The sequence below is a fragment of the Myotis yumanensis genome, unplaced genomic scaffold, assembly GCF_028538775.1.
Source record: "Myotis yumanensis isolate MYYU_CA2020_CCGP unplaced genomic scaffold, mMyoYum1.0.hap1 SCAF_11, whole genome shotgun sequence".
Classification (NCBI taxonomy): Eukaryota; Metazoa; Chordata; class Mammalia; order Chiroptera; family Vespertilionidae; genus Myotis; species Myotis yumanensis.
Window position 1 is genome coordinate 12,599,901 of NW_027223762.1, and position 23,233 is coordinate 12,623,133.

The 23,233-nt window shown below is 50.5% G+C and overlaps 1 protein-coding gene across 1 annotated transcript in view; it reads left to right on the plus strand.

Annotated features, from left to right (window-relative positions):
* The window catches only part of PLB1 (phospholipase B1), a 117,907-nt gene that overhangs the window by 15,422 nt on the left and 79,252 nt on the right, over positions 1 to 23,233 (plus strand). Inside the window, exons 2-13 of the mRNA XM_070428921.1 lie at positions 3,909 to 3,970; positions 5,846 to 5,918; positions 6,791 to 6,849; positions 9,810 to 9,850; positions 10,343 to 10,386; positions 13,180 to 13,270; positions 13,582 to 13,633; positions 15,474 to 15,560; positions 19,757 to 19,819; positions 20,534 to 20,595; positions 21,350 to 21,425; positions 22,196 to 22,300. Of these exons, the coding sequence (XP_070285022.1) occupies positions 3,909 to 3,970; positions 5,846 to 5,918; positions 6,791 to 6,849; positions 9,810 to 9,850; positions 10,343 to 10,386; positions 13,180 to 13,270; positions 13,582 to 13,633; positions 15,474 to 15,560; positions 19,757 to 19,819; positions 20,534 to 20,595; positions 21,350 to 21,425; positions 22,196 to 22,300 (815 nt within the window). The remainder of the gene's footprint in view (positions 1 to 3,908; positions 3,971 to 5,845; positions 5,919 to 6,790; positions 6,850 to 9,809; positions 9,851 to 10,342; positions 10,387 to 13,179; positions 13,271 to 13,581; positions 13,634 to 15,473; positions 15,561 to 19,756; positions 19,820 to 20,533; positions 20,596 to 21,349; positions 21,426 to 22,195; positions 22,301 to 23,233) is intronic.

Genomic DNA, 23,233 nt, shown 5'->3' on the forward strand with positions numbered 1-23,233 from the left:
TAAAAAACTTTTTTATAAGAAAACAACTACGTACCTCAGGGGACCAGTGGCTTTCTTTGAGGAGCAGTGTTTATTGCCCAGTCCGGAGCCTGGAGGGTGAGAGGTGCCGAGTGGGACGTGTCTCAGACCAGGGGGCAGCCGGCTGCTGGCATCTATGTTCCTCTGTCTGTGAAGGTCCTGGCAAAGCCCAGGGAAGAAGTGTGGTGGCGGCGGCAGCCTGGTAATAGAGGCCAGTCCCCGGGTGCCCTGGGGTCCCCGGGGCTAAGGGCTACTGCCAATGAGATGCCACCCTCCCATTCACCTTGATGACCGCTTTCTGTCGCAGCCTAGACCAGGCACTGGATGGCAAACAATGACCCGTGCACCCGGGTCAGCCTTCTGCCTGTTTTTGCAGGACCTGTGAGCTGAGACTGGTTTTGACATTTTTAGATTCATGTCTTTTTCCACGTGGATGTTTAGTTGTTCCAGGACCATTTGCTGAACAGACATCTTTTCTCCATTGTATTTCTTTTGTTCTTTTGTCAAGGATCAGTTCACTCTATTCATGTAGGTTTTCAGGCCTCTCCAGTCTGTTCCGTGGGTCTAGTTGTCTATTCCTTTGCCAATATCGCACTGTCTCAATTCCTGCAGCCGGAGACTACGTCTTGCAGTTTCGTAGTGTCAGTCCTCTGACTGTTCTCCTCCTTCCACTGTCTGTTGGCTATTAAACTTCAAAACCAGCTTGGTGGTATTCCCAAAGGCTTTTCCCTTTTCTGTAGCGGGGGACAGTTTTAAAAAGAATATTTCGTGACACATGAAAATTTTATGAAATTCAAATTTTACTCTTCATAAATGAAGTTACTGTGTTTACATATTGTCTGTGGCTGCTTTTACACTGCAGCAGCAGAGCTGAGTGATTGTGAAAGAGACCGTATGGTCTGCAAAATCTGAAATACTGACTGTCTGGCTTTTTACGGGGAACGTTTGCTGAGCCCTGGTCTAGAGTTGGGCTGGGACTTACCTCGCTGGTTATGAGCATGGCCCATGAACCAGACCGCCTATTCCCAATCTTGCCATCATCATTTGCTAACTGTGTCGCCTTTAAAATGCTGCTTAACCTTGCTGGGCCCTTACCGCTAAAGTGGGATTAATAGTATTTAGCTCATAGGGTCGTTAGGTTCCATGAATTATTTCATGTAAGTGTTGCTACCATACAGATTATTATCCTGGCTTAAAAAGAATGTTACCGAAATAGTCTCCAATCTCTGCCCAGCTATTTCATCTGCCTCACTATGCCAAGTGATGATCATGAAATACGCCTTAACACTCATCTCTTCAAAGACCGCTCCTGGCTTGCTGTTGCATGGAGTGGCCTGGCATTTGCAGATCCACAGCCCCTCTGCTGTCCGTCTGGGAAGCCTCATCCACCGCCTCCCCTCCCCAGCCCCTCCAGTTACAAGCCCTGTGCTCGGCCTTTCCCAGGGCTCTGTGCTTGTCCACACCTCGGCGCCTTCCCATCTTGTGGTTCTTTCTACCCAGAAGCCTTCTTATGGGAATTTCAAAAGGGTCACTGAAATCTGCGGGCAGGCGACAGCCATCATTCCTGTTATGAGCTCCAGCATAGAAATCAGTGCCCGACCTCCCAATGGACAGGAAATGGAAGTACACTCTTGCTCCTCATCAAACTCCAGATAACTTCTTTTCAGGGTCAACAAGTAAAGCTGCAAAAGAAGGCCGGGGTGGGAAGAAATTCAGCCCTGTTCCCCAAGTCAGACCACCCTCTGGCATTTCCCAGTGCCCTTGGGGGTCTCACATGGTAGGACCTTACATGGTAGGGCCTTACATGGTAGGACCTTACATGGTAGGACCTTACATGGTGGGACCTTACATGGTAGGACCTTACATGGTGGGACCTTACATGGTAGGACCTTACATGGTAGGACCTTACATGGTGGGACCTTACATGGTAGGACCTTACATGGTGGGACCTTACATGGTAGGGCCTTACATGGTGGGACCTTACATGGTAGGACCTTACATGGTAGGACCTTACATGGTGGGGCCTTACATGGTAGGGCCTTACATGGTAGGACCTTACATGGTGGGACCTTACATGGTAGGGCCTTACATGGTGGGACCTTACATGGTAGGACCTTACATGGTAGGACCTTACGTGGTGGGGCCTTACATGGTAGGGCCTTACATGGTAGGGCCTTACATGGTAGGACCTTACATGGTGGGGCCTTACATGGTGGGGCCTTACATGGTAGGACCTTACATGGTAGGGCCTTACATGGTAGGACCTTACATGGTGGGGCCTTACATGGTAGGACCTTACATGGTGGGACCTTACATGGTGGGGCCTTACATGGTAGGGCCTTACATGGTAGGACCTTACATGGTGGGACCTTACATGGTGGGGCCTTACATGGTAGGGCCTTACATGGTAGGACCTTACATGGTGGGACCTTACATGGTAGGGCCTTACATGGTGGGGCCTTACATGGTAGGGCCTTACATGGTAGGACCTTACATGGTGGGGCCTTACATGGTAGGACCTTACATGGTAGGACCTTACATGGTAGGGCCTTACATGGTAGGACCTTACATGGTGGGGCCTTACATGGTGGGGCCTTACGTGGTGGGGCCTTACATGGTGGGACCTTACATGGTAGGGCCTTACATGGTAGGGCCTTACATGGTAGGGCCTTACATGGTAGGACCTTACATGGTGGGGCCTTACATGGTAGGACCTTACATGGTAGGACCTTACATGGTGGGGCCTTACATGGTAGGACCTTACATGGTAGGGCCTTACATGGTAGGGCCTTACATGGTAGGGCCTTACATGGTAGGACCTTACATGGTGGGGCCTTACATGGTAGGACCTTACATGTTGGGGCCTTACATGGTAGGACCTTACATGGTGTCCAGAGCAGGGAACTGGGTGGGAGAAGTCAGAGGAAGCAAGGGACCAGATCTCTGATTCACATCAGTATCATAAATGCATCATGATTATGTAACAACATGAAAAATGCTTATTAAAGGGAGTTTGCAGGAACAAAATTGAATCCACATTGACTACAACTGAATGAAAAGTGTGCCTGATCGGAGCCCGATGGCGAACTTGAGAGAGTCAACACATGACATCACTTTTGGTTGTAGGAGTGGGTGATTTTGGCACTGTGGGTGATTATTTTGTTCCTATATTTAGAGTGCTGTTAATTGTACTATACTATTATTTGTATATTTAAAAGGTCAATGCTTTATGAGAAAACACATTAATTTGTACACTTAGAATAAGTCTATTTTTTTAAACTAAAAAAAAAAATGTTTTAAAAGACTGCCCCACAGTAAGCTGGGATGGATAGTGTCTTTGCCATCTCCCTACCTGACTTTTCTGCCCCTTCACCTGCATTCAGCAAGACCCCTCGAGACAGCCCCTGCCCAGCCATTATGCACAGTTGTGGCTGCTGGGAATCCCTCAAGGAGCTCTTCTCCTAAGCTCACTTCACTGGTGAGACTGGTCCAGAATGGCCTTCACCTCCCTGCTTTGTCCTGGCTCCCCAGACAACACAGCTATTTGTCCAACATGACCTTCCTCGAGAGTTCTGCCTTTTGCTAAGGAGCCAGAAAGGAATCTGCCGTGAAGTGAATGTGCACGATATAGAGTCATTGCTGACCCCTCTCAGATAACACTTTTGCTGTTCAACCTGGGGATTCTGCTCTAATCGGTTGCCTTACTGGAAGTAGGGTGTTCCAAACAATGGAGGTGGTAGTTGGAGGAATGGAATCTAGACTTTTCTAACACAAGGGATGTTACTAAGCTGGGCACACAGCTAGGGCTGGGAGGAAGGGCAGGCAATGTACAAATCTGGGTGGGAGTTAATTCCAGATAAATAACCTGAACTATTTTTGCTTTATTTTAGGGACCACCCAGGCCCATTCCTTCTCTGGAGAGAATACATTGGAAGAGCAGCTATGGCCAGAGGTAAGGGCTCTGTCCTCTTTGAGGGATGAAGGGGTCTCTTCCAGTGGGTAAATCCAAGTCTTTTTTTAAAAAATATTTTTATTGATTTCAGAGATGAAGGGAGAGGGAGAGAGATAAAGAAACATCAAAGATGAGAGAGAATCACTGATCAACTGCCTCCTGCATGCCCCCTTCTGGGGATCGAGCCTGCAACCCCGGCATGTGCCCTGACAGGAGTAGAACCATGACCTCCTGGTTCACAGGTCAATGCTCAACCACTGAGCCACACTGACCGGTCATAAATCCAAGTCTTGATGCAAGTTGGCAGGTCCCTGCCTTGAGGGAATGAGCTGGGTCAGCTGCTGCCCCCAGGGATAGCCTGGCTGCCAGGCAGGCCAAGGGCAGCATGACTGTATCTTCTGGAATTTGGGGCTCATCAGTCCTGCAGACCGAGTGGGTGGTTCCCAGAAGTGTCCAGAATGCGTTATAAATGGGCTGTTATCTCCATGAACCTTGAAGCAGATGCTGTGAGTTATCTGAAGGCATCTGGGTTAGGTCTTCCCAGAACATCCACAAGATAAGACTTGAGAGTAAATGCTTTATCTCTTACTGCAATCAGTAATTCAAGAGGAATTAACTTGTGTCTTGTGATAGTGAGAGATGTGGCCAAGGAACTCATTTACTGCACGTTTTCCCCCTGTTGGAGTACAGTGAGCCCTCACTTAACATCGTTGATAGGTTCTGCGGTGAAACGACCTGTAATGACACCGGTTTTACCAGAGACTAATTGCTATAGACAAGAGTTAAGTTTCTATGGCATCTCATCCACGTTAGAAGTTGAGTGAAATGACTTTATTTAAGGACCTGCCGTATTTCCTCCGCCACTTTCAGTTCTGGGGAGAAAACATGTGATCTCCCTTCCCAAAGCCATTCATGTGATTCACAGAAGCAGATGCTCTGGACTCCTGGGAGCATCTGAGGAGGCCTGAGTGGCCTTGAGGACCTGAGCACTGGCCACCCAGTCCCTCCTCTGCTCTCAGCAGCCCTCTGGGCTCAGGACACGCCAGTCTGGTGAAGACGCAAGTCTCCAGTTTCAAGTTTACCCAGTTTCCAGCAGCATATAAACATAGTGCTCCAACTACCTGCTTTTGTGTAAATAACCAAACTAAATGAGAGAAAGTAGGTAATACAAATAAATATATCGTAAATGGATTTTCAAGTCTTTTAGTCTAGGCACAGTGGGTCTCTTCTTAATTCACTTTATTTTATTTCTTTTTTTATTGTGGTAAAAGGTACATAACATAAAATTTACCATTTTAATCATACTGAATGTATCATTCAGTGGCATTAGGTACATTCACATTGTTACGCAACCATCATTACTGTCCACCTCCAGAACTTTGCCATCATCTCAAGAATTGATTTTTATGCTCCCTTTTTCTCCATCCCACTTTTTGGATGCACCCTTACCTACCACCTGCTAAAATCATCAAAAAACACATGTCCCCTTGTACTAGGTCAGTGGTCAGCAAACTCACTAGTCAACAGAGCCAAATATCAACAGTACAACGATTGAAATTTCTTTTGAGAGCCAAATTTTTTAAACTTAAACTATATAGGTAGGTACATTGTTATTAACTTAATTAGGGTATTCCTAAGGCTTAGGAAGAGCCACACTCAAGGGGCCAAAGAGCTGCATGTGGCTCGCAAGCCGCAGTTTGCCGACCACTGTACTAGGTGAACGGTAGGGGATTAGTAAGACCATGACTGTAGACAGTTGTTGCTTCTGGACTTTGACTCTAGATAGAACAAGTACATGCTCGTTTCTACACTAGGCTTTCAGGACCTGCAGTGTTTCCATTCAAGGCAGTTGATGTTTCTGATGTTTGATTTCAGTTGCAAAGCCTGAAGAATGTTCCATTTGTATGCAACCCAAAGAAGTCAGAACCCAACGTGCCTTCTGAGTCAGGTATGTGACCCCTGAGCCATGACTCTAGTGTGGCCAACAGAGGCTCCAGCCCTACTTCTCTTGTACCTTGGTGATTCAAGTTTTTCCTCTTTCCCATCCCTCGTCCCTCACACCTTCTCCTTTCCCCCTCATCTATTTCTACTGTGGGACACAGTCTGACACACCAGTCAGAGATAAAACCAACAGGACCCCACAGTGGCTTGGCTGATGAGGGCAGCCTCTAGGAGAGCCCACCAGACAGTGTTATGGGAACTGTTATACAAGGAGTGTAGGCAGAAAAGAAATCAATACATTTCTTAGGAAATGGCTACTTTGGGAGCCCGTTATATGAAAGGGGTTTCTAGGGAGATTGAATTCTAGAAATGCTGGTAGACCAGATGGTCAAGGAGGCTTCCTGGTGTACCATTTACATACAGCCTGCATCCAATGTTTACGTCTGTTCATAGGCTTTGAGTGCTGTTCTCTGGCAGTCTTCAGGCCAGTATGATCCTTTGTGTACCCAAATGGTTTTCATTTTAATGTTTTGCCCTCTTATTAATGGTGGCTCAGAAATAGAGTCATGGGATAGGTGAGAGGGAAAATGAGGCCCATAGTGACCTTCCATGGGAAGGATCCTTCCATGGGAAGGATCTTCCTTTTGGAGATCCTGAGTTCAGTTAACAGTGAGGCCTCCAAAGAGGAGTGAGCCTCTTTCGAGCAGGTTCCTAGGGCTCCCAGCTGCCACCTGGTCTTCAGCTCTCCACTCTCATGGCTCAGCTTTAACAGCTGTCCTCAGACTGGAGGACAGGGGTCTGCCCCTTCCATTTAGCATCCTTGGCCCACCTGTGGGGACTGTAGACCTGACCCTCTTCCCTGGGTTCTTGTCATTGCAGTCCACTCTCTGAGACCTTCTGATATTAAATTCGTGGCAGCCATTGGCAATGTGGAAACTGTGAGTATTTTGAGGGGATGGAGGTGGGAGACAGGGATTGGGATTGTTATATAAGAAGTGTAGGTAGAAAAGAAATCAATGCATGACTTCAGTGAACCCTCGGAATGAGTTCATGGTAACCAGGTAGAGAGATTATTGTCTAAAACGGGGAAATCCTAAAACCTAGGGGGCTCTGAGTCTTTTTTTTTCTTTAATTAAATGAGTGCCCCCCTTTATGTTCGAGTGAGGAAACTTTTGGAGTTTCTCATTGGTAAATGAAACCCATTGATAAATTAAGTGGAAGATTACAAAGACTTTTTAAAAAATAATCTCTTAAGCTTTCTATTTGTGACATAAAGAAAAAAATCCTTATCTATTTGGTAAATTAAAAAAAAATACATCCATTCTTGCTAACACATTTTAAGGGTTATATTTTCCTTGGTCAGGAGGAGAAAGATAGAGAGGAAGGAGCACAGAGAACGAGACATCTGGAGAGAATAGGGTTGGAGGGCAGAGCAAATGCCAATGGGTTTCCCCACCCTGGCTTTCCACAATCCCCCTGCCCTTAGGAAAAGCCCACTGCCCTGCTGCCCACCTCCAATGCCAGTGACCCCCACATGGACAGACAGACCGCTTAGCAGGTGTTCTCTGCTCTGCCCCAGGGCCCTGCTATACTCCCCGCACCTGAACCAGGACATTCCTGTCCCTCCAGTGTCTTCTGCCCACCTCTGCCCACTGTCTCTCTTCCAGTGTCCCTCCCCGTCCCTGCTGCAGGCTGTGCTCCCTGCAGCCTCAGCCTCTCCCCCTCGCTGCCGGCCCCAACCCACTACTCCATGCACAGTGGCAGCTGTGTGCAAAGTGTGAGACTTCACTTAGAAACTGACCACAGACCCAGTGAAATCGGCAAACAGAGGCCCCGTCCTCCTTTGCCTCTAGCTGTGCTGGTGGTGGCAAAGCTGCATGTGTGACGTGTGTGTGTGTGTGTGTGTGTGTGTGTGTGTAAGTGTGTACTGGTGTGAAGCTGGAGGTTTACTGCTGGGAGAGCTGGGAGAGGGAAGATGGTGAGAAAAGAGGTTTCGTGTCACGGGTAGTGCACTGACTTCGCTGAGCCGTATGCCCTGCATGCTTATGCTTGCATTCCAGAGCCCGAATGTGTGACACTCGCTGGAGGACTCGTAGTCTTCCACTTTGGGCAGGAAATTCACTGCAGGAAAATCACTCCGAGTCAGGTTTCCGCAGTCAAGCCAATCAGCGACTTCAGTCTTTGGTCCCAGCTCTGAAAGCCTCCGTATTCATGAATTATTCAGACCCCCAGCTCCTGCCTGTCACTCAGCGCATCCTTTCTCCTTCTGTGAGCCCGAGGCCCAGATACAGCTTCAGTCCAGGATGGTGTCCCAGAATCATTATCATCACACTGACGGGCACCTCCACCTGCAGAATAAAACCTGTCTGCCGGAGAGCTGGCTCTTGTGAGCTGAGCCTGGTTATAAAAAGTCAGGCCTGGGAAAATAAGGCAGGGAATTTAACGGGAAAAGTCCATCATGTGGACACTTTTGCTTTGAGTTCCCGGAGCTTTCTGTAACCAAGGCACAAACACTCACCTGTGACAGGAACCAGCACTTGTTTGTTTAATTGCTCTGGACTCCCTTTTCCTCGTAGAACTTTAAATATCAGATTTGTAAATGTAAAAACTGTTTTCAAACTAACACTTGTGGTGCATGTTTCATATAAGTACAAATCAGCCACCACACACGCATAGAGTGTAGAATATTGAAGACCCCATTCACAGCTCCTATTCCTCTGCCTCAGGAGAGGTACACACACAGCACACACATGCACATGCACACGCAGCACACACATGCACACACACATGCACATGCACACGCAGCACACACACAGCACACACATGCACATGCACACGCAGCACAAATGCACACACAGCACACACAGCACATGCACACGCAGCACAAATGCACACACACGTGCACATGCACACGCAGCACACACATGCACACACAGCACACACATGCATATGCACACGCAGCACAAATGCACACACACATGCACATGCACACGCAGCGCACACACAAGCACACACATGCACACACAGCACACACATGCACATGCACACGCAGCACAAATGCACACACAGCACACACATGCACATGCACACGCAGCACAAATGCACACACGTGCACATGCACACGCAGCACACACATGCACACACAGCACACACATGCATATGCACACGCAGCACAAATGCACACACACATGCACATGCACACGCAGCGCACACACAAGCACACACATGCACACACAGCACACACATGCATATGCACACACAGCACAAATGCACACACGTGCACATGCACACGCAGCACACACACAAGCACACACATGCACACGCAGCACACACAAGCACACACATGCACACACAGCACACACATGCATATGCACACGCAGCACAAATGCACACACACATGCACATGCACACGCAGCACACACACAAGCACACACATGCACACACAGCACACACATGCATATGCACACACAGCACAAATGCACACACACGTGCACATGCACACGCAGCACACACACAAGCACACACATGCACACGCAGCACACACATGCACACACAGCACACACAGCACACACATGCATATGCACACGCAGCACAAATGCACACACACATGCACATGCACACGCAGCACACACACACGCACACACATGCACATGCACACGCAGCACACACAAGTGCACATATGCACACACATGCACACACATGCACACACCTTCCATTTCTCCGGGTTCTGCCCCACATGCTGTGGAGGGAGCCTGCCACTCCTCCTCCCTGATAAGCTGGCCTGGATCCGTGGTTCCCTGTTAGACAGTGGGAGAGGCTGTCTGACGGGCAGCTTGGGCCTCAGGAGGACAGGCTGGGCCGCCTTCCCGGCTGGAGTGACACCTGCTATCTTTTGCAGCTCCCAGACCCGGGGACGGCCGGTGCGGAGAAGCAGCCATGGTAACTATGTTGGAATCACTGAGCAGTGGAGCTGGGCGAGCCTCAGAGGGCCTTGCTCCGCCCCCTTCGGAGCAGGTGTCCCTTAGGAGACCCCAGTCTCCTGCCTCTCGGTCCACACTCCCCATGCCTGCGAATCCCCTGGGAGGAAAAGCAGGAAAGGCCACACATGGGATTCTCGCTTCCCACCACCATCCAGGCTCCCTGCTCTGCTCAGGGGCAGCGTGCAGGGTGGGCCAGGGTTTGTCTCATTCTTCCCAGGGTCCGCAGCCCCTTCCAGCTGGGGGTGTGGGGAGAAGGGCCCAGACGGAGCTGTGGACACATTTGGGTGACTCCGTGGCCATCTGAGCTGTGTCTCCAACTCCAAGAAGGACAATCACGGAAGCGGAGCCAGGCTGAGCGGAAGTTTGTCAGGAGACAGACCCCAGAGGCCAAGGGGGTAGCTGGCAGGTGACCAATCCAGTCTGACACGTGCATGTTTGCTTCTGCTTGCAGGGTTAGGAGGAGGCCACAGCAGGCGTGCATGGGAGTAGTGACAGGTGAGTCCTGGGCATTCGGGGCCAGATCCCAGCTTGCCCCACCCCTCCCGACACAGCACATTTTGGTAAATGAAGAGAATGTGCCCTATTGGCCACTTTGTTGTGGAGCCTGAGGAGAAAGGGGGAGGACAGTCACAAACCCTGAAAGGAGGGCGTGAGAAATGTGTCTGAGGGTCTCTGAGCGAAGAGACACCAGGAGGCTTTGGTGGGTAAGAGACGTGGGAGAGGGGTCGGGCGGCTGGGCCAGAGTCCTGAGCCTCCTTCTCCCCCACCCTCACCGGCCCCCAGAGCTGGACCAGTAGCACTTCATCTGCAGGAACTGCCCACCCCCCACCAAAGGAGGGGGCCTGGTCTAATTTTCAGCCTATTTCATTTTGTAATAACTCCTGTAGCTATAAATATACCAATTGGATTCAGAAAAAAAATGAAAATCAACTATATCCCACCATCTGGAGATAATCGTTGTTAACATTTGGGCTCTTTTACATATGAATGTGCTTCTGATATGCTATCTGTAACCTGTTTTTTCATTTAACATCCGACACCCCTTGTGACTCTATTAAAAGTCATCCTGAAACCTCAAGTCCCTTAACGCCAGCTGAGCTAGCTCGTGGGATGTTAGAATCAATGACAAGGAAACCGCCGTTCCTCACAATTAGTGCTCGAAGCTCGGACGCAGTGCGTGCGCTCTGCTGAGCTGACCTCCTGAGAGCAGTGCAGTGAAGTGGCCGGCGCCCTGCCAGAGCAGCCAGGAGATTCCCCACGGGCCTGGGAGGTACTAGGCTCCTTGCAAAGGCAGGCTGAGAAAGGCACTGGGCCTGCCTTCAGCCTCGCCCTCCAGCGGGGGAGGTGGAGACCTGGTGCTCAGCCTCCAGGATTGATTGACAGGTGAGGGGCTACTGGTGGCCAAAGTGGTGGGAGGGTCCCTTGGAAAGGGTCAGAGGTTCCGAAAGAGGAGGCCCCGGCAGACTGGGTGACTGTCACAGCTCTGCCTAGGTTTGGCCCTGTTTACCCTTAAATGGGGTGGTGGTATATTTGTGGTGTCTGGGAAGACAGAGTGTAGTTTAGATCCTGAAACCGCAATCACAGGGGCTTTGCCTGGTTCCTCAGTTTGCCTCCGTTTTGCCCTTGCCCACCGGGTATCAAGTCCTGGTACCAGCAGAGGGGCCAGGAGCCTCCCCTGGCCGGAGGTGCAGCAGAAGGCAGGGCAGTGAGGACAGATCTGGCCCCTGAATGTCCTCAGAGGCAGGACTCCCCGGAGCTGCCAGTGAGCCCAGCCCATGCGCAGGGCAGGTCCTGGAAGCTCAGCAGGTGAGGGGGGGGCCTGAGCCGGCACAGGGGCACCAGGTCTTCCAAGGAGGAAGTGCTGGGGATATCCAGCCCCATGCAGTGTGCAATGGCACCGCCCAAGCTCAGCCCACCGACCTTCAACCCCCGGAGCACAGAGCTCTTCAAGTCTACCCGTGCCCTTGCCACCACAGCCAGTGTGCAGAGAGGGAAACTGAGTCAGGCAGGGCGGGGCTTTCTCCAGGTTACATAGTCAGTACATGGCAGAGTCCCTGTGAACACAGGGGTCCAGCCCCGCAGCCTGTGACTTTGTTCTGCCCTCCTTGCCCCCCCGCACCCAAGAACCCAGAGAGAGGCAGAGGTCAGAGAGGACAGACAGGTGCACAGCAGAAGTAAAACACAATGACAGGCAGGTTTCTGTGAAAAGAACCACGGAACTGTCTGACCACAAAGAAGCCACGTAACACAAACACCTCTAGTTAGGAAGCAGTTCTCTTTCAAAGGCCCAGCGCCTGTTGGTCTCTCGCTCTCACACTATCCTGATGCCCAGGAGGAAAAGTGCCCCCGACCCCCGCACCACACACTCACATACACACTCTCTCTCACACACACATGCACACACACACACACACACACGCACACACATGTAGTCTTCCACTGGCCACAGAGCTTTCCATTTCCTCATCACATGTGAGAATGGGCTCCTCCTGCAAGCTGCTCAGGGCTTGGAAAAGGATGCTCAGGGCTTGGGCTGAGGATGCAGAAGACTGAGTCACACACGACCTTGGTGGCTGCGAGCCGACAGACTGAGTGACCAGTGCCCTGCTTCCAGCCCAGCTTCCCACCCTGACCCCTTCCCTGTCTGCGGCCTGCACAGTGCGGCTCCTTCAGGGGGAGCCCTTCAGATTCTCCTCCCACAAAGCACCCCCGCACTCCTGGGTGGGGGCAGAAAGAGGGGAGGACTGGAGGGGAGTGTATGGGGACATCTCCCTCCCATGACACTCTCCCCGCTCTGCCCTCTCCTCCCTCGGGAGCAAGTCAACGTAACTGCTCCTGGCAGCGCTATTTTTAGCGGTCCTCTGGCTGTCAGCTCTGGGACACGGTCTCCGATCTCCGATCTCCGTTCCCCAGAGCGTTCCCACCGGCTGTCACTCTCAGGAGAGAGGGGCTGGGAGACAGCGGCCCAGGTCCCTGTCCTGCACACTTTCCCCGCGGGCCCATGCCACGCAGCTTCACTTAGCCTGGGGACCTCGCTTCTCTCAGCCTGTTTCCCCGTCACTCATGTAAGATGCTTAGTACGGAGCCTGGCCTAGCACTGGGCAGATGTTCATCTTTAGCTCCATTTGCTTCCACTTCCGGGAACCTCACGGCCCCAGGCAGGTGTGAAGGTCATGGTTTGGAAGAGGGTCAGCGACCCTGGGCACCTCACCCCAGAGGGGACAGTCCCTACAGGTGACCTGCAGCCGTCAGTGCCGCAGCCCTCAGACCAGCCCTCCCTTTCTTTAGTCCTTTCAGACATCATCAAACACTTCAATCCCTCTGTTCTGAGGCCCGTGTGCACCCCTGGGAGGAAAGTGATACCCCACATTGGTGCTGAGTAAGTTCCTTTCCTGGCTCTCTCCTGGGTGGGGGGGTTGGGGAAGGCGGGGACCTGGGAAAGTCAAAGGGGCTTAAAAATAGAGGTCTGTGTTAAGTCAGAGCCAAAATGCATCTCCTGCGCCGATTTAAGTCTGCCTGATGGGCCTAATTTTAGAAATCAGGACCCGGTCTGCCCTCCAGAACCAGGGCTGGTGCCGTGTAGCCTTGGACTCGGAGACGGGCTCCTGGGAGGGGGCGAGGGGCCAGCTTCCAGCCCTGGACAAAGTGATATTGAACTGGTTTCCTCTCTGCTCGCCTTCCTCTGTACAGAGACTTGTGGATTCAGGCAAAGGAACTGGTGAGGAGCATGAAAAAGAACCAGGTAAGAACCCACCTGGCTCTGTGCCTGGGGCTGCCCGAGTCTGTGCGAGGCAGTCAGACCAAACACGCCAGGCAGCCAAGGCCCTGCGGCCACGGTGCCCTGAACCAGCCACCAGGGAGGCCTGGGCCCTCCGAACATGCCCTTCCTGGCGGCCGTCAAAACACAGGGCCACTTGTCACCTGCACCGTGGTGATCTGTGTGGTCCTGCCATCCTGATGGACTGCACGACTTCTCACTCAGGGAGGTGGTTGAGAGCGTGGGTTCCTGAGGGAGACCCGTTTAAGTGGGAATCCTGAATTCTCCACCTATTCGCTGTATAAAGTTGGGTAAGGCGCTCAACCTCTCTGAGCCTCTGTTTTCTCATTTATGAAATGGGCATCGTAAGAGACAGGAGCACAGGACTGAGGAAGATTCAATGAGGTGTTGGGTGCGCCTGCAGCTGTCATTGTTGTGGGAGTGGCGATTGTTATTCTTGTTAATTACCGTGTTTATTTTAATTCTGAGGTGGAGGCCTCTGTAACACACCTGCCGGGGCCCTGGGACCCACCTGGCTCTACCCAAGCGCTGAGCCTGGACGGCTGGAGCCAAGGGCAGCCGCTGTCTCGGTCGGCAATGCGTTCACTAAAGAGCTCAGGCATGAGGGCCAGGCCATTGCAGGTTACAGGCTCAGGGCAGATGCCGGAGATATGCCGTAAAGAGCTGTTTGCCTTAACAAGGGAATCCCAGAATTTCTGGAGTAAACACAACATTCTGGAAAATAGCCAGGAGGTCCTGAATCCAACCCTGAAATTTTACAGATGAGGAAACTGAAGTCCGAGGAATTCACGTGACCTGTCCAAGTTCACACAGCTAGTTGGAGCGAAAATCTGAAGTTGCTGAGTCACAGTCTTTCGAGCATCAACTGCATCATGCCGCCTCTTAAAGAGCAAAGCAAATGTTCATTTTTTTTGTTATGCAAGTGACACATGTTTATTACAGAAAAATCAGAAAACGCAGATAAACAAGAATAGTAACCAGAGATCATTGCTGTTGACAACTCAGTGTACATCCTCTTCCGTATTTTTTCAAGGCACATTTATTCCAAGCACATGTGTATAGTTTATAAAACTAGGATGTTACTCGATGTAGATACTTTTATAACGGCTTTTTAAAGTGTGGTATTTTCCATGACAATAATTACATTTTCTAACACCATTTTAGTAGCTACACAGTGTTTCATCTTTTTTTAAATATATATTTTTTATTGTTTTCAGAGAGGAAGGGAGAGGGAGAGAGAGATAGAAACATCAATGATGAGAGAGAATCATTGATAGGCTGCCTCCTGCACACCCCCTACTGGGGATCGAGCCCGAAACGCAGGCATGTGCCCTTGACCAGAATTGAACTCGGGACCTTTCAGTCCTCAGGCTGACACTCTATCCACTGAGCCAAACCAGCTAGAGCAGCACAGTGTTTCATCTTAGAAGTGTTTGACAATTTGTGCAGCAATCCCCTAAATTAGACATCTATGTTGTTTCCAGTTTTTTACTGTTATAAACAAGGCTTCATCGTTGCAGCTAAATCTTTCATGTATTCTTATTTCCTTAAAATATGTTTTGGAAAATGGAATTGTTGAATCAAAGGGTATGCCCTTAAAAATCTTTCAACTATATTTTGCCAAATTGCCTTCTAAATCAGTTATAGAGTTTGAGTTTCCCACCATATAATTCTCTTTTTGAAAAAATATATAATTATGATTTTATGGGGGTGGGTGTGTGAAATTGAAAGATATGAAAAGAAAGCCCTTTTGGTATCAGGTCTTACTACTATCGCTTTTTCATGCTGTTGCCTTTTTCTTCAGGAACTTGACTTTCAAAATGACTGGAAGCTAATCAATGTGTTCTTCAGTAACGCAAACCAGTGTCACCTGTGTCCCTCCACCCAACAGGTAAACCACGGGCTGGGGGTCAGAGGGATTGCAAATGTCAGGGTGGGGGCAGAGCGAATGAACTAAACCTGCCTCATCTACACCTGGGCTGGGCCTGATGGCACCTTTTTCAGGGGATGGATGGATGGATGGATGGATACCTGAGGATTCAAAAACCATATATAGGGAAAGGTATTTTACCATCTTTGATATCAGGTAAAGGAAATGGAGGTATAGATAAGCTGAGTCAATGATCATTCTACAACTGAGAAACATCAGCCCCCTAGTTAAAAATTGTTTTGCCTCTCTTAACTCTGATGTCATTTAAGTACTGAATTTAGGAAATAAAACAGGATGTGTACTCTTGTCATCACCTCTTGAACTGTAGTTCCCCATGAACTCTGGCGGTAATGGGAAGCCTACTGTTAATGCCCGTAGACCATCCTCCAGGCTCTTTAGCACTCCTGGATGCAGGACATGAAATATGTGACTTCATTTATTATTTCTGTAGGTGGCTATCTAGGACTTGGAGGTCATTCAGGCTAGCATCAGTGAAAGTGTAAGGGGTGACTATGATGATATCAATGGCACACACTCTTCTTCAGGGGCCTGAAGCCTGGTTGCCACCAAGCTGGCCTTGCTACGTATGGTAGACCAATCACCTGCCCCCGTCCTCTCAGCCACCCTCCAGAGCCTCTGCCAGGCGATGGCACAGGCCTGAGTGAAGTTTCCCGCGGTGCCCTCCTCTGTTCTGTGCCCTTCTTTCACAACTTATACTCTGGCCTTCTTCCAAACGCCTGTGTTCCCACTGACTCCTGGCCCACCACCCAAACCCCCTCCCTGTAGTGATGTTGGGCCCAGAGAATGCACCGAGCCCACCTTGCCTGGCCAGCTCTTGTTGAACAGTAGTCCTTGTAGATCTCCTGGGTTTGTGGCATATAGATCTTGAAGGTTTATTGTTCTACTTCACCCTCTGTTTTCTCCCATGCCAAGTGAAATTTACAACCTCTGTTTCTTCTATGCCCTTCTTTTTGTTGATTATGCACAGCAAATTTCTTCATGAATTTACCTATTCATGCATTAAAGTGCTCACACAAGCATTTAGGTGTTGCTGCATTCCTCTGTATATCCACTCATTCATTCATCCATCCATGAGTTGTCTGTTTATGCATAAATTCATTTTCTCTTTTTACATGTAGGCATATACTATTGTATGTATGATGAGTTATGTTCATGCTGGCTTTTGTTTGATTTTTCCAATGTTTGAATGCATTCATGGATGCTTAAACTCATTCATGATTTCTTCCATACACTTTTCTCACATTCAATCACTCTTATGTGAATTCTTGCATTCTTTCATGTATTTATGCTCAAAAGCATTCTTGGCTACGTGATGCGTTCCTATGTCTGCATGTATCCATTTATTTACTGTTAATAAGTTTGGTTAGATAAACAATGCACAAATGTTTTCTTCTTTTAAAAGACTAAAATGTTACAGCTAAATACCACATCTAATCCTCTCCCTTTTTATTTCCAAGCTTCTTATATATCTACAAATGCTAGTAGTATTTTGCATATTTGTGCGTGTGTGTGCATGCGAAAAAGAGAGAGAGATGAATATTTAACACAAATAGTATTATATCATGAGCAGTTTTATTACTGACCAAGTATTTTTGACATCTAGTCATATGATGCACATAGATTGAGTTTATTCCCATCACCTGCTAGATAGTATTCCACTGTGTAAATTTAATAAATTTTATTTTGCCATTTCCCTATTGATGGCCATTTAAGTTTTTCTAGTTTTTCACTATTATAAACTATCTGTCCATTTGCCTGAATATGTGCATTTTTCTAAATAAATTCTGATTTTCAGATTGAAGTATATTAGTGGGTCAACATTAAGTTTAAAGATAGCCACCAAAATTATAAAAATAGAAATAGAATAAACTATAAAATATTATGTTGATTGCAGGCTGTAAGGTAAGTGTTGGCTCATGATTATTTTTGCTTTGCTTTCTACATAGACATGTGTGATGTGAAACATGTCTTACCCTGTGGGTCATGCTCAAAATAATCTGAAGAAAAGTGCCTAGAGTTGATTCTTAAACATAGACTTGCTAGTCATCAGCTCCATACACTTTAAGTTCTAGAAGGGCCTGCCCAGTCACCTTCCAAAGTACTGAACCCATTTACATTCCTGTCCTGCCCTCCTTAGGACCTGGATTTTTCTCCTATAAGTGGGCTCCTTTGGTGGGAAGTACATAAGGGCCTGTGTCCACATTTGTTCTCTGTGGGATTCTTAAGACCAGAGTCATCGAGAGGAAGAGCAGGAGCCATCCATAGGCAGTGGCCATGCTGCTTCGGGGCTGCTGTGGTGGGTCAGCTGTTCAAAGGCAGGTGCTTCCCGTGTACCTGGTGTCCTGGCCCGTTGCAATGAAACAGACGCTTACAGGGTCTGGACTCTTTACTGCTCTCTAGTTAAAGTCTAGTTTTGTTAATGAGTAAGATGAGGGGAAAAATCAGTTAAAAGAAGGGAAAACCTAAAAAAGAAAAAACTCAAACACTGCAAGAAATCTATCACTTACTTGTTGCAAATGCCTTTAGAAGCAGGAGTCAGCATTGGGAGGGTTCGGTGGCAGGAGGCTTCAGGAAACCTGAAAGTGTTTGTACCTTTTGACCGGAGCATTCTTCTGACTGTGAAAGCAAAAGATACAAATAAAAATGTGTCCTTTCATTTGGAAAAATAAGCTTTTTCCCTGACTTTGGGTTCAAGGAGCAGTTTATTACGTGTGACCTTACAGACGAGGCACATTTCTATAAGAGTTTGCTGTGTTCCACTAAGGAACAGGGACAGTTGGTGCCCCAGGGACAAGCATCCCGTACCCGAGGGACTGGGGGGCCCCATTCACTCTGCAGCCGTGAATAAGCACCTTGGCGGAGAGCAGCACGCAGGGGCCCCCAGTTTCCCTGTGGGAGCTCGATGCCCTGAGTGTGGGCAGCGAGGGCCTTTCTACCCAGAGTTCCAAAGGCTCTCCAGAAGGCAAAGTGAGATGCTTAAGCTCATGTTCAGAGAGAGACACATGTCGCCTGAAGAAAAGGAGACAGCAGGCTTTATCGCTGGCTACGCCACAGAGCGGGCTCAACTGGCTTCCGGAGGCCAACCTCTCGCCCTCGCGGGGACTTGGGTGGGGAGAGAGTCCCAGTGCGGTCACAGCCGGGTGATTGGCAGCTGTCTCCAGCATCACTGCCTGTGTTCCCCCAGGAAACAGAACAGCTCCTGGGCCTTCCTTGTCTTCCTTCAGGGGACAGCTGATATACAGGCAGCTTGGGAGTTTGTCTAGTAAAGTTTATTTTTGTTTGGTGTGGGGTTTTTTTTTGTTTGTTTGTTTGTCTTGTGCGTTTTTACCCTGAAGAGGTAAACCAGGGTCTATGTTTGGCGTGCTCTCATTTGTTTATTTACTTTCATCACCTGGCAGGGCATTAGTGGGAAAAGGGTGTCTTTAAATACCTGGTGACAGGAGCCCTTTTCTTATTCTTACTCCGGGCAGATGTGGCAGGGAGAGGTCTGATAAAAGAATGCCAGGTGGAAGTTTTGAGGCCCATCTGGGTCCTTAAATCCAAGAGTAATTGTGTTCCCCCTTTGGGAGTAAGTCCTGTCTCCCATCTCCCATCCCACAATGTGAGCTGTCGCATTTCCTTGACCTTGAGCTTGCCCTTTCCTGACGTGGAGCTTCTCATTCGGGGGTGTTTGATTGTGTCCTAGAGCAGTGGTTTTCAACCTTGGCTGCACATTAGAATCACCTGGGAATCTTTTTAAAATCCTGATTTCTGGGCCTCATCCTCCAGAAATTCTGTTTCTTTGTTATGAGGTGGGGCCACAACATTAGTAACAAAGAAACAGAATTTCCGGAGGATAAGCCCCAGAAATCAGGATTTTAAAAAGATTCCCAGGTGATTCTAATGTGCAGCCAAGGTTGAGAACCACTGTCCTAGAGGATGATGGGTTGGGGGGAGTCAGAATGGACAGAAACCCTCGGCAGCTCTGGAAACTATTATTTGTTTGTAGGAAATGGGGGTCTAGTAGGGCCTTGGCCACTGTCATCTCAGCTGAGAGTGAAGGGTGGGGAGGGGAAGGGCAGGGGGGCCTGAGCCTAGGCATTCTTGGCCCCATGTTCCCATCCCCACCCACTCTCAGCACGTTTCTCCCCTCCCAGCACAGGCACGTGACAGGCGGCATGGCCAAGCTGACCAGGATGCTGGACTACCTGCTGCAGGAGGTGAGGCTCGCATCGCCCCAACTCCACGGGCCACGCCCCTGAGCTGCCTGGTGTCTGCCTTCCGCAGAATAGCGGGCGCTGCCCTTGGGAGGGCTGAGGGCTGGCACGGAAGGTTCTGGTTACTCAGACTGCCTCCACGGGTTGAGAGAAAGCTAGTGGCAGGCCCCCCAGGAGGGAGAGCAAGATGAGGGAAAGGGTCCGGAGGTGCCTTTGAATAAAAGCCTGGGTCGGGTTTAGCGCCCTCCACTCTTGCAAAAGATATTTCCAACAGACTTCTGGGCAGGAAGCGGAGCACACAGCCCCTCCCTGGGGCTCAGAGACCCCGCTCTTCCCTGAACAGCGCGGGGCAGTGCTGGCCGGGAGGGTCCCTGAGAGCCTCCAGGGCTTCCCTCTGTGGAGGGAGCGTGCTGAGCAAGCTATGCGGTCTGACTCCTGGGAGGCAGCTTCCCCGTGGCGGAGGGTCCCAAGTCCTGTCACCAGCGGGGTCCTGCTTCCTCGCTGACACCAGGTGGGACGGTGCCCTGCCCACCGTGAGGTGGTGAATGCCACCTCTCTGCATCACCAGCAGGGCTGGCAGCTTTGGACCTCCCCCAGCCAAACTTCTCCCAGAGAGGCCCACCAAGCTAGCCAGACCCCAGAGGGGCTTACGCCAAGGGCTCCAGGGAAGACCTGGGCCGTGACCAGGACTTGGCATCTTCCCCCGTTTCCTCCTAGGTCCCCAGAGCATTTGTGAACCTGGTGGACCTCTCTTCGCGGCACCAGGGGACCCAGCTCAGGTGAAGAGGGGAGCGGAATGGGACCAGCACCTGTGGGGGGGCTGCCATGTGCCAGGAACTGGGCGGGGCACGTCACCACACACTAACCCCCCGCGGGAGACCCAAAGGCGGAGGGAGGCCCAGAGAGGCTGAGCCGCTTCGGGAACCAGTCAGTCTGGTTGAGGTAGTCAGATGGCCCGTCCCCACCAGAATGATCTGAGGGTTTAAAAAGCAGGTTTGGGAAAACATCCATAAGCCAAGAAGTGATACTTCTAGAAACTGGAAAGAAAAAAATTTAGCCCAAATGTATTTTATCTTCACAGAATTTGATTGGCAGGTAGTTCTGAAATTTGTCATAGAATTTAAACTCCTTGACCCCAGATCCCGAGATTTCTGGCTTTGGACTCAGAAAAGAGTTCATGTGGCAAGAGTCGGGGTAGGGGCAGCTGGGGGTGGGGGCAATGGCAAGGAGAGGATGGTCCGAGCGGAAAGAGGGGTTGAAGAGAAGGGACACGGAGTTGGGGAGGGAGACATGGCGGTGGGTCTGTGGTGAGGAGGCAGGGAGGGCGGTGCACCCGGAGATGGAGTGCGAGGGGGCATGTCTCCACGTCCCTTCCTCCCTTCCCCACCCCAGGAGGGACAGTGGGAGCCAGATCACAGTGCACCCTGAGACCCCAGCTTCTCCTCCCCACTCCCCAGGCCCCAGCCCTCTCACTCCTCCACAGGCGGCCAGGCCCCGTATCCGAGCTCTCATTCTGGCTTATTTTCCCTGCAGCCTCGCAGCAGAGCCCTGCAGGTGCTCAGGGGACACCTCGAAGCTGTCCAGGGTTGTGACACAGTGGTCCTATCAGGTGAGCCCGCTCCGGGAGGCTGGCGGCTCGCAGGGGCAGGTCAGGGAAGAGAACAGGGGTGGCAGGGACGATGAGGGTGTAAGTCCCCCCTTCTCCCACAGAGCCAGGAACCAGAGAGCGGCTCTCGGTTCACTCCCGGGTGATGACTTGATTTTTCTACCTGTAAAGAGGGGACAATACTGGCAGTGGCAGCTCTTTAGCTAGTGAAGAACTGGGCAGATTCACTCAGAAAGAGTCGGGGTCATGATCACCTAGTGTACCACTGCTCCTGTGGTTGCTGAGCTGAATATGCCCAGGCTGGGCCCGTACCCCAGACCACAACCCCAGAGCGACTCAGAGGCCCCAAAGGTGTGCTGCTGATTTAGAGACGAGACCCCAAGAGGGTGAGGATGGCTCAGCGGAGGCCACCAACCCTGTCAGCAAACAGCTCAAACACAGTTCCTATTGACATGTTCACACGAGGACTTTTGTTTAAGCAGAAAGTTATGCATGAAGCCGTGTGGCCCTTTTCTCCAGAGGCGACATGTTTTGTATAGTTAATGGCCCGTCCCTCTACGGAACTGCCCTTGAGCAGAGCATGGCACCCTCGCTGTGTGCCTGGCTGCCCCATCCTCCTTGAGCTCCCAGGGAATATAGCTCAGATCTATCTCTGGGGTGAATTCAGAAAGCAGGTGGCTGAGGGCTGATGAGAGCTCCTGGTGGGAGCGGAGGCGGGGCAGGCAGGGCCTCGCTCCAGCTCCCGGGTACACACTCTCTGCTCTCTCCTCCAGGAAAGTTGGGACAGTCTCCTGGCCTCCAGCAGGTACAACCAGCAGGAATCCTTCTCCGTGGTGTTCCAGCCCTTCTTCTACGAGGCGGCCCTGTCACCACACTCAGTGAGTGAGGGGAACTATGAGCAGCTGGCCCACACCCTCTCCCTCTCCCTCTCCCGCCCAGATGTGACCCACTGAGCCCAGGGCCTTGCGCTCTCAGGGGGAAGTGCTGCAATATTCCCTTATACTTGCTGACGACTTCCCCATGGGGTTGGAGAGTCCATGAGGCAGGCTCTTGGAGGCAGAGCAGCCCAGAGGCACAGACCATGGACTTGAGCTGACGGCTCCCGGCTCTGACACGGGCCAGCTGTGTGACCTGGGCACATTGTCAGAACTCTGCCCGGCTCCCCCTCTGTGAAGTTGGGGCCATTCTTGATGTTCCCGCCCTCTAGGGTGGTGCCAATGGCATGAGTAAGCACGTGTGGGGAGCCCAGGGAGCCCTCGGTCCCGCTTGGCTATGTGACCCTAGGACAGAACTTTAGGGCACAGGGCACCCTCCTCCTGCAGGCTCTCTACCTCCACCCTGGAAGGAAGGGTAGTTTGAGTTTACCCTACTCCCCCAGGTCACCGGGCAAATACCCCTTGTCCCAGTGGGGCGCCCAGACCATGAGCACGGGGGTGGGTCCACACGTGTTCAGTAGGGTCTCTCTGACCTACTGTGTGTCTGGGACAGTCCCCCCTCCAGGCTTCTGGCTCCTGCCTGTTGGAGTTGTGCCCACTCCAGGACTTAAACCCAGACATGCAACCCAGGCAGGTGCCCTGACCGGGAATCAAACCATGACCTCCTGGTTCATAGGTTGATGCTCAACCACTAAGCCACACCAGCCAGGCTTAAATGATGTTTAAATGATGGTTTAAAACAGTGGTTCTCAACCTTCCTAATGCCGCGACCCTTTAATACAGTTCCTCATGTTGTGGTGACCCCCAATTTCATTATTACTAATTGAACATAATTAAAGCATAGATATTAATCACAAAAACAATATGTAATTATAT